The sequence below is a fragment of the Callospermophilus lateralis genome, chromosome 10 (genome assembly GCF_048772815.1).
Source record: "Callospermophilus lateralis isolate mCalLat2 chromosome 10, mCalLat2.hap1, whole genome shotgun sequence".
NCBI classification, from domain to species: Eukaryota; Metazoa; Chordata; class Mammalia; order Rodentia; family Sciuridae; genus Callospermophilus; species Callospermophilus lateralis.
The window spans coordinates 64,333,979-64,346,215 of record NC_135314.1 but is presented as its reverse complement, the minus strand read 5'-3'; the positions used below and the strand labels follow the sequence as shown (position 1 = coordinate 64,346,215).

Sequence of the window (12,237 nt, the reverse complement as noted above, 5' to 3'; positions counted from 1 at the left end):
TTGTTTGTTGCACAGATGATATGTAAAAATAAAAATAAATAGTAAAAAATAAAAACAACATTTAAAGCACACATCTGACAAAGAAAGGTTAAATAAGAAAACAAGACTAAAGACTCTGTAAAAAGTATATATAAAAAAGAGTTAACAAAACAAAATTATATCTTTCCTAAACACTGAAAGAAATGCTTTAAAAATATTCATAGAAAAGGAAAACTGTATTACAATACAACATACTAAAAAATAATAAGACAAAATTAACATTAAAGGGTTGGGGTTGTAGCTCAGTGGTAGAGCACTTGCCTCACATGCATGAGGTACTGGGTTCAATCCTCAGTACCACATAAAAACATATAAATAAAATAAAGATATTTTGTTCATCTACAACTAAAATAAAATGTTAAAAAATTAACATTAAACATACCAATCATATCAAAAAATGTACAAGCTTACTTCACCAATTAAAAGAAGAATATTTTCAAATTGTCTAACAAAGTCACACTCTGCACTGAATACGAAACATACCTGATACAAAACAATTCTAAAAAGATGTAAAAGAATATAAAATAAAAAAGACTAAATATAAAAAGTAAAGATAGAAGTTGGCAGGTGGTGTGCACCTATAGTCCCAGCTATTTGGGAAGGTAAGGCAAGAGGATCCCTTGAACCCATGAGTTTGAGACCACACTGAACAACAGAGGGAGACTCCCAACACAAACACACAAACACACACACACACACACACACACACACACACACAAAAACAAAAATAAAACAAAAAAAAACCCTGAAACAAAAAAAGAGGTTTCGTTCTTAATATGAGATAAAACAGAACTAAACCAAAAGGCATTAAATGTTTCAAAGGATACTTTACAATTCTAAAAACTCATTAATCAAAGATATAACATTTATGACTATCCAGGTGCCAAAAAACATATCATCTTTATAAAAAAAGGATTTAAGCAATTAAATATACTTAAGCAAAAAATCAAAGAGAAACAAAAACACATTAACAGGAGACTTTTAATACATTACTCTCAGTATAAGATAGTGGCAAAAATAAGGAAGGAAGAAACAGCATAACCCCTGAGGCAGATCTTATGGAAATACTATAGAACTTTATACCTTTTTAATAGAGTTATAACCTCTTCTCAAGCAAACACATGGAACATTCACAAAAATGTGATCATATATTAGGTCACAAAGAAAACATCATTAAGTTCCACAAGTAGAAATACTGCAAATCACACTGTGAATGCAAAGTAATAAAACTAGAAACAATAAGGTGGCTCTGGAAATTTTCTTTAAATTTTCTAATAGACAACTTTTAGATAAAAAGGAAAATATAAATTGAAACTACTTAATTTCTAAAGTAACAAAACACTACTACACCAGAATGTATGGTATACATTTGAAGTAATTAGAGGAAAATTCAGAGCCTTAACTAATTTATTTTTAATATTAAAATAATGAAAATAACTTAAATTTCCAACTCAAAAAGCCAGAAAAACAGAGTAAACCAAAAGAAAGAACAAGAAAGGAATAAAAGCAAAAATTGATGAAGAAGAAATCAGGAAACTAGCAGCTCTAATAAATAAAGAAAATTCTGGCTCTATGAAAAATTAAAATGGACAAATCATTAATTAGCCTAATTTTAAGGAAAGAGAAGGACTAAAATATATGATGGGTAACAGTGCTCATTTACCAAGTGCTCATATATCCAAGTAAGAAATTTTTCAGAAGTACAGAGCTATTGGCATACTTTTACAGAAATCCAGTGATTAACCTAAATAAAATAGAAAATTTCCTAAGAAAATATATTCTAAAAATATATATATTTTCAACCTTCATTAACAAAAAAAAGTACCAGGCACAAACAGCTTTACAGAAGAAAGCTATTAGCTTTCAAAGAATAGACAACCCCAAAGCTACACAAAATTACACCCTTCATAAACACAAAAGAAATTTAAAACTTCTAGAATGTTTGTTATGAAAAATGAGTAAAACTTCCAGATGTTTCTTATGAAATCAAGTATCACAGTGTTACCTCAACCTGACTCCAGACACAACAATATTACAGATAATATCACTTATGAAATTTAATGCAATACTAAATATAATAGTAATAAAAAACATCCAACACTATATTAATGAAAAGTATACACCTTGGCCAAGTAAAATTTATTTCAGGAATGCAAAGATAGCTTAATATTAGAAAATCTATAAAATAATGTACCATATTAATAGGTCTAAAGAAATTTCATATTATCTCTATAGACAATAAAAAAGTTCTTGACAAAATTCAACAATCACTACTGGTAAAAACACTTAATAAAACTTCATAGAGGGCTGGGGATATAGCTCAGTTGGTAGAGTGCTTGCCTCTCATGCATAAGACCCTGGGTTCAATCCCCAGCACCACAAAAACAAAAAACAAACAAACAACATCAACACACACACACACACACACACACACACACAAAACTATAACTTTGGGACTGTGGCTCAGCAATAAAGTGCTCGTCTAGCATGTGTGAGGCCTTGGGTTCGATCCTCAGCACCACATAAAAATAAATAAATAAAATAAAGGTATTGTGTCCAACTACTTCTAAAAAAAATAAATGTTAAAAAAAAAACTTGATAGACATTTGCTAGCATTTTTTTAAAAGTTTCAATAAAGAAGCTAGCACCTTAAGAAGAAAAAACATTTTCATAAGATCAGTAACAGAGCAAGGATGCCACTATATCCACAATTATTTAATACTCTCCTATAAATAATACACAAAAGAAACTATTTAGAATTATAATCTAAGAAAAAAAGTAAAAATGCTATTGATTTGCAGACAACAAGATAGTAGACCTAGAAATCCTAGAAAAATCAATGCTAAAATTAACTCTATCAAGATTCAATAAAGTAACAGAATACCAAGATAAAATAGATACAAAAGCCTTCACAAGCACAAATGATAACTAACTAGAACATATAATAAAGCCATTTAAAAAATAACAAAAAAGTCATGATATATATAAGAATAAACAAGAAAACAGTAAAATCTATAGGAGAAAAAGATTAAAACACCTCTTAGAAAAGTATACTTGAAATAAATGGAAAAACAAATTTATTCTTAGTAAAATTCAACATCAAAAAGACATCAATTCTCACTAATTAATGATATAGCATGTCCTAACAGAAAATATCAAAAAACTTTTATACAAAGTTAAGCAAGCTAATACTAAAGTTCAAATGGAAAATACGTAAGATTCCCAAGAAAACTCTGGGGGGAAAAAAAAAAGCTATGAGTGAGTCTATTAAAACACTACAAATTCTCTCTAAGTAAAACAGTGTGGTACTGGAGCATGACTGGAGAAACAAGGCCTGCAAATCAGAGTACAAAATCCTGAAATGGATCCAAGTACCTATGGTAATTTAATATGTGACAAAGGTAGCATTTCAAATAAGTAGGGCAAGATTGATTTGTCTTTTTAATAAATAGTATTGGAACAACTGGATAATCATCAAACAAAAGAAAAATTGGACACAGGCCTCATATTATATACGTAAAAAAATGTTAAGTAATCTTAGCTAGGTGATCAGAGAACTAAATGTAAAAAAATAAACCACACAAGTATTAAAAGAAAACATGAATAAATTCCTCAATAATATGGGTTTTGGGAAATTACTTCAGAGTATGATTCAGGATCCAAATGCAAAAAAAAAAAAAAAAAAAGTTAAGTTCAAACTATATTTTGCTGGCAAGAAAAAAAATGCCACCACAAATGTAAAAGATAAACTAGGAAAAATATTTATAGCACATTACATTACACAGATAAAAGACTAATATTTTAATATGCAAAGATATTTGCAAATTAAGGAAGAAAAGATCAAATCCTAGAAAAATAGACAAATGACATGAATAGAGAATTCACTATAAGGTCCCTTAAACATATGAAAAGTATTTCAATTTACCTCATAAAAGAAATGAAAAGTAAACCTATACTAAGATATCACTGCTCACCTATGAGATTATTGCAAAAATGTTTTTAAAATCCTGACAATACACTCTGTTGGTCAGACACATACATACAGTCAGTAAGAATGCAAAATATTAAAATATTATGGCCTTCACAAAATGCTTAGCATTTACCTGTTAAGCTCTAAATCCTATGTCTAACAATTTTCTCTAAGTATGAACCCCCCCATAATAAAAAAATACATATCTTCAAGGTTATTCACTGTAGTATTTCTGGAATTATAAAACTGCAAAAAACCTAAATGGTCAGAGTAGTCAAACCATAATACATTCACACAGTTCAGAACTATGCACCTGTTTCATTTGCAATAAAAAAGGGGGGAAAAAAGAGAGCCTATAAATTTTTAAATAGCTGTGAGGTGATTTCCAGGATAAAGGCAAATATAGTAAGCTACGTAAGTATAGTAAAATAAGATATGTGCATCTGCTTATATTTATAAAAAGAAACTCAGGAAGAATAAAACCAAAACTAATTAAACTAGTTATGTACAGAGTAAGGACAGATGGCAAATCATTAGAAGAGATAGGGCATGGGTAACACTACCCTGAAAACAGCTTTTTGTATGGTTTTGTGAAAAGGATGGAAGGAAAAACTTAAAAATGAATATACATAGAAAAATGTACCTAATTATATTTCAAATGAATAGAATAACCTTTAAAAAACATACTCTAACAACCTTGAACTCTACTTAGTAGGTTTATTTCTGTGGTAGTATGGGAGCAACAATTCCAAAACTACTTTCTATGCATTGTAAGCTTGAATAGAAGTAAATATACTATGCATAGAAACATGCATCTCAGTGTGAAAGAAGAGAAATACAAATATAGAATTGATTACAAAGACTAATCAAAATCCAATAGTGTTAAACTGGCCTTAAAAGTATCAGTATAAGCTCATAATTTATAACTAAAAAGATATTAATATGGATATGTGCATACACATATGACCATAGGTACATATGTGTATCTGTGTTTGTACCTGCTGAAAGGTACTAAAAACCAGGATTGTCAGGTACAATGAGCACACCTAATACTTAGATCTTGATTTCTAAACACCCTTCTTCAATAAAACAAATAAGGACTTCTCAAAGAAATGGCTGATTCCAGGCCAAGGGCATGACTGTTGTACCAGAAATTAAGTTGGGGACGGGGGGATAATTTGTAAAAAGTACACAGGAATGACTTGAAGATGCTCTCATTGGCCAAATCTGTGACAAATGAACATCAAAATAGAATACATAATTAACTAATAAAGGAACCAGGCAGGCATCACTAACCAAGTGATGAAAATTAACAGCATCAATACTTATCCTTCTTTCTCACTCATGACATCACTGTCTCATTATATGATACACTGAGAAGGACTTAGCATCACTTCAGAGATATTCCTGCCCCAAATGTATAACCTGAGTCGAATAACAAGGAAATATCAGAGAACACCAAATCAGAGGAAATTCTATAAAGTAACTGCTCATATACTTCTTGGAAATCACAAAGATATTATGACAGACAAACACTATAATCAGATTTTAAAAGGTTCCAGATCTTTAAAGTCAAAGAAATGTGAAAAATAAATACAATAAACTATCATGATTGGTTCTCCATACAATAAAAAAGGACCATAATTAATATGAATGGGGCAATTAGAGAAATCTAATTGATAGTAGTATGGTATTAACTTAATTTCCTGATTGTGATAAGTGTATTGTGGTTCTGTGAATGAATATTCTTGCTCTTAGAAAGTCCACACTGAAGTATTTGGAGATAAAGGAACATGTAGTATGTAACTTACTCCCAAATGGTTCTCAAAAAATGTGTATGTAGGAGCTAGTGCTATAGCTCAGTGGCAGAGCACCTGCCTAGCACGTGTGAGGCACTGGGTTGGATTCTTACCACCACATAAAAATAAACAAATAAATAAAAACATGTTGTGTATCGACAACTACAAAAAAAATGTTTTAAAAAATGTGTATTGTACATATGCATGTGTGTGTGTGTATGTGTATAAATTCACAAAAAAGAGAAAAATGATAAAACAAAAATGGGAAATGTTAATAACTGGTATATCTGGGTGAAAAGTACAGAGGAGGTATTTCTACTACTTTTAAAACTTTTCAGAAATTATATCAAAATACAAAAACTTTTAATAAAAATATACCCTTTGTTAATAAAAAAAGATGCAATAAACATTTGAAATAGGCTTGAAAAAAAGGTAAAAGCTGTAGCTATTTATGCCATATTTACATACCTGTCTGTGTTCGTATTAGATTGAGAGTTCAGAGAGTTATCCAATTCATTCTCACTTTCTTCTGACTGGCTATTAACAATTCCTTCTTCTCCTTCATCATCTATTTCATTAAGAGGCTATCTCAAAACAATAATAAAAATAACAATACAAGCTGACTACATACACTCTCATCCTTTCTTTCTATCATAACAGAAAGAGACTTCCCTAAGGCTAATCACTCCATACACATTCTGGAACCCAAACCCTCTTACCTGATTCCACTCCATAGGAGTTTCTCTCCAGCACCCACCCTTCATCTCTCTGTTGGCTTAAGTTCATCAAAGACTTAAATGCAAGCAAACCTCTCCCATCTTACCCTGATCTCATAGCTACCTTGACTATCTTTTCTCTTTCACCACCAAAATTCTTTAAAGATTTATTCCTATTTCTCAAATGCCATTTATACCCTTCAATTTTGTTTCTGCCCTACTGCTCTAAACGATTCACTGCAAACTCAGCATCAACATGTTTATTCTTAAATCAAATGAATATTTCTTTGTTTTCCCTCAATTCTATGATACCTTAGATTCTGATGATGATTCATTTCTTTCTTTTAAAATTTTTCTTGATAAACTTGTTCTTTAACTTCCATGATACTGTATTTTTTAAAAATTTCTTCTTTTTCTCTGGCTGCTCCTTCCAAATCTACCTTATTGGTTTTCTTTTTCTACTCTTCCCTAGTATCTGGTGGGACCCAAGGTCCTCCCTTTGGGCCTTTTCTCCTCTCATTTGATCTACTTTCTCAATGATTTTATCCAAGTCCAAAGTTGCAATTACAAGTCATGTGCTGTTAATTTCCAAATCTCTTTCTCCAACCAGAACTCTCTCGAGCCATAGACATTTATATTCAACTGTCTAAAAGATATTCCTACTCAATATGTCCAAAACTGAACATCTTCCTAAGTCTTTCCCAGCAATCTTACAGAAATCTTTTTCTGCCAATACTACCTAAGACCATGAACACTGCCACCATCTACTCAGATGCCCAAGCTGGCAAAAAAAGAAATTTATCCTTCTTTCTCACCCATCACAACTAATCAACCAACCAATCCTGTCAACTCTATCTCATTTTAACCTCTCTCAAATGTATCATTATCCTTTACTTCCTCTGGCACTACTTTGAGCCACGCCCTTACCATCTCTGAACACAATTCCAAACTAAGTCTTCTAACCAGGCTGCTATGGTTTAAATAATTTATGCCTTCTGAAACTCATGTTGAAATTTAAATCCCAATTATGAGATATTAAGAGGTAGGTCCAGGTGGGACCCTCATGAGGTACTGACAGTCCTGCTCTCATGAGTACATAAATCCATTCATGTTATTAATGAATTAATAGGCTAATGGATTATCTCAAGAGTGGTTCTGCTTTTAAAAGCCAGCATAGCATGCCTAGGTCTCTCTTGTTATCTCTCTCTTACCAAGTGATGTTTTGTGTCACATCAAAACTCTGGAAGCAAGGTCATCAATAGATAAGACCCCTCAATTTTGGACAAGAACCATGAGCCAAAATAAACCACTTTTATTTTTATAACTAATCCAGTCTGTGGTACTTTGTTATTAGCAGCAAAAAACAGGCTAGGACAGAGACCCTCTCTCAATCTTAGCCTCTCTCCAATTCATCTTCCACACCACTCAATCTCATCATGACTACATGCTTCTTAAACTCCTTTAGTGGCTCTATTCTTAATTTTCCAGGTCCTTAGCCCTTCAGGACCTACTCCTGCCTATTTCTCTAACCTCAGATCTTGCCACTTCTCCATCCCAATGAAGACATACCTTATTCATCCATGTATCCCAACCTCTAGTGCAGGACCTAATATACTACACTATGAACAAGTATATAAACTTAGTCTCACTCATTCCTGTTCTAAAGTAAGATCCAGAGAATTTAAGTAATGCAGTTATAAATGCATCTTTTCTTGGAGGCTCCAGGATATCTATTGCAACATCAGTTTCTTTTCTAATGTATAGTGGTTCTCTCCTTACCTATAAAATTGTCTTTTTTCTCCTCCCTCACTGCCATTTTCCTCTGCTATCTCAGGTTTATGTTCAGAAGCTTACCTCACTGATCTTAATCTGTCAGTTGTAAATTCAGTAAGAAATTAAGCCAGCTAGGAAAACTAGTTATATCAAGAAAATTATTTTGAAATTACTAATAACATAACTGGCTCGGGTATGAGGATGTACTCTTCTCTTCACCAGAATGAAATCTAACTGCTTTATTCTGTGATGCTGGGATCCATCGTACACCTGTTTCCCAGCTCCAAATGACTGAAAGGTATGATTGCCAAATAAATAGAACACTACCTTATACAATTTATTTAAGTAAATAAAAAAGCTTCCATCAGATATATTCCAACAGTAGGATATTCTGAGATGATTAAATTTCTAAATATCTGAGAGTTGATTTTTCAACAAGTGCCAAAGCATAAATGTTTTTTGCTTAGCTAATGGATTTAGTTACTTTAAATATGTTTAACATTCTACTTAATTTCCTTTAAGTAGAAAATAATATAATTAACTTGTCTTTTATGATTCTGGACCTGCATTCCCCAGAATCATCCCTCCAACTTAAGATTCTTCCTTTATTTCATGGAAGGTATAGTTTAGGATAAACAGGTGACTAGGCAAGTCCTAGTCAATCTTAAAAAGCTGCTTTATTTCTTCATGAGCTTTTAAAAAATGTACTATTTCAAAATTCTTAACATTTTGACTAAAAATTTCAATTGTTAGATTTTGGCTAATTAATATTTTATTAGTATAGTATCATTTCCTCATGTAGTATTATTTTCCCATAAATTCCAAGTTTCCTGGGCAGATATCTTTTAAATATACTAATACATTAAAAGAGAATGACTTTTAATGAAGTACTATGTTCCTGGTATCATGCTAAATACTTTATGTAATCTATCTCAAGATCCATACAACAAGGATGTCAGGTATATTTTATTCCAATTTAATAAAAATGAACAAAAAGCACTCTGTGGCAATCAGGTATCTTAAGAGGTACTGACAGTGTTATGGAGCCACAGGACCTAAATTAGAATTTGGTCTCTGCTGCAAACTAAATGATCTTGAACAACTCACTTAGTTTTTTCGAACCTCAGTCTCTTTTTCTATTAAATGAGAATAATAACAGTACCTAGATCCTATTTTAACACTCAATAAAAGTTGGCTATTACTATCCAGTCTCCAATCTTATTTAGGCAAATGGTACTCATATAAAATGCAATGTGCTTGAGTAACTAGCAACCGCAACTAGGAGTTATTGACATTTAAGCTTTTAAAATGTTTACCAAAATGCCTACATCAACTTAAACTTCATTTCAGCATGAGCATTATAGTTGTGAGTAGATCACATTACCTGAGGGTCTATGACAGACTCATTAAGGATAGATTGGGCAACAGGATCTTGATTTACCATTATGGGACTCTGAGAGGAATCAGGAGCCATTGTTACATTTGGAAACCCTGAGGACAGAAAATAAGTCATGATGATTTTGTTTAACTAAATTGACTTCTCAAGTTCTACACTGCCATATATATGCATCATTATATGAAAATCTAAAATAATAAAAACAGCTTAAACTTATATATTGCTTACTATATATCAGCCACTGTTCCAAATGCTTATATGTATATTAACTCATTTTGATCCTCACAAAATTGTATGAGGTAGGTACTATGATTATTTTACAGATCAGTAAACTAAAATTCAAAGTTTCTTTTAGCAAGAAAATAAATTTGCTTTAGTTTCAAATCGTTTTACGCAGATTATATATAAATACAAGTATTTTAATTATATGGTAACATATTAATAAGCTGAAAAGCAAGTCTCATTTTAAATTATGAAATCCTGTATATTACATCATATTTTTCCTTGAATAAGCATATATATTTTAGAAATTTAAAGCAAGATAATATTTCATACTGTTTATATTTGTTATCTGTGGGAGAACTGATCCAACACAAGCTACTTTGTTATTATCAGACAATAATAGATTTTTTCTTAACAAAGTGAAAAAACTTGATTTATGTTTATTCATATTAAGGATAAAAGGTCTTTTTTAAATTTTTTATTCTAATTTGTTATATATGACAGCAGAATGCATTACCATTCATATTATGCATATACAGCACAATTTTTCTTATCTCTGGTTGTACACAAAGTACAGTCACACAATTCCTATCTTCATACATGTACTTAGGGTAATGAGGTCCATCTCATTCCACTGTCTTTCCTACCCTCATGCCCCCTCCCTTTTTCTCCCTCCCCTTTGCTCTATCTAGAGTTTGTCTATTCCTCCCATGCTCCCCCACAACCCCATTATGAATCAACATTCTTATATCAGAGAAAACATTTGGCATTTGGTTTTGGGGATTGACTAACTTCAATTAGCATTATATTCTCCAACTCCATCCATTTACCTGCAAATGCCATGATTTTATTCTCTTTTAATCTTGAATAGTATTCCACTGTGTATATATACCACATTTTCTTTATTCATTCATCAACTGATGGGCATCTAGTTTGGTTCCACAGTTTATCTATTGTGAATTGTGCTGCTATAAACATTGATGTGGCTGTGTCCCTGCAGTATGCTGTTTTTAAATCTTCTGAGTATAGACCAAGGAGAGGGATAACTGGGTCAAATGGTGGTTCCATTCCAAGTTTTCCAAGGAATCTCCACTCTGTCTTCCAGAGTTGTTGCACCAATTTGCAGTTCCACCAGCAATGTAAGTGCCTTTTCCCCCCATATCCTTGCCAACATGTATTGGTCTGTATTCTTAATAGCTGCCATACTGACTAGAATGAGATGAAATCTTAGAATAGTTTTGATTTGCATTTCTCTAATTGCTAGAGATGTTGAACATTTTTTCATATATTTGTTGATTGATTGTATATCATCTTTTGAGAAGTATCTGTTCAGTTCCTTGGCCCATTTATTAATTGGGTTACTTGTTTTTTCTGGTATTACACCATATTTTAGTATATAATGATTTATCTTTCCTTTGCTGAATAATTTATAAGTTAATAATTTTAGTAAAAAGCAAAAAAATTACATAAAGTTTAGCCCCAACAACCTTATATACTACCTACCCTGAATATTTGTAATGCAAATAATATAATGCCTGAGAAATGAATTTAAATTTCTTCTAAACACCCACTTGTGGGCTATAGTTAATAAGAAAAAGAAGCTTTATTTTAATTAACTATTTACCTGTGCGTTTACGAGGAACATCAAACAGATCTTTTGCTGCAGCCAACAAATGATCAGATTTCTCCAAAACATCCTGCATCTGGTATTGATCAGAAAGAATCTAGACATGTGTTAATAACAAATATTACTCAGAAAAATATATATATATATATATATATATACACTTCAAATCACAAAGGAAAAGACTATACAAAGGCACAGAGCATCAACCATAAACCACCACCTAAAATCCTTCAGTTACAATATCCTTTAGTACCAGTAGATGGGGCTATCACAATAATTAGCAGTTTGCAAATGGTTGGCTGCAATCCAAAGTAATACATATTAAAATTGTAACCCAGAACACTCACATACATGTAAATGTATATGAAACAAAAGTTTACTTAACAAACTTTCTCCATTAAAAAGTACTATTATATTTTCTTTTTCACTTCTATTTTTAAATGATGGTGACAAGACACTAACTCAACTTCATAATCCATTAACAAATTATCATCCACAATTTGAAAAAAAAAGATTAAATATAAAAATCTTTGAGCCATAAACTCAGAGGTGTTTCAACCACTTAAATGATTTCATAATCTACACTGGGTCATGAGTTACATAAAAAAATGAGTATTAGAATTAAACAAAAAAGTGATGTCTCTGTGTTTTAAAAAAAGTTGTTTTTTTAATCCCAAAGATTTGGGAACTAAAAA

General features: G+C 31.4%; 1 protein-coding gene across 3 annotated transcripts in view; it reads right to left on the bottom strand.

Annotated features, from left to right (window-relative positions):
• The window catches only part of Spice1 (spindle and centriole associated protein 1), a 62,298-nt gene that overhangs the window by 33,095 nt on the left and 16,966 nt on the right, over positions 1–12,237 (bottom strand). For all 3 annotated transcript variants that reach the window (XM_076868478.2, XM_076868480.2, XM_076868479.2), the window contains exons 5-7: positions 11,540–11,639; positions 9,682–9,788; positions 6,277–6,392 (exon numbers count right to left, since the gene is read on the bottom strand). In XM_076868478.2, coding sequence (XP_076724593.1) covers positions 6,277–6,392; positions 9,682–9,788; positions 11,540–11,639 — 323 coding nt within the window. The remainder of the gene's footprint in view (positions 1–6,276; positions 6,393–9,681; positions 9,789–11,539; positions 11,640–12,237) is intronic.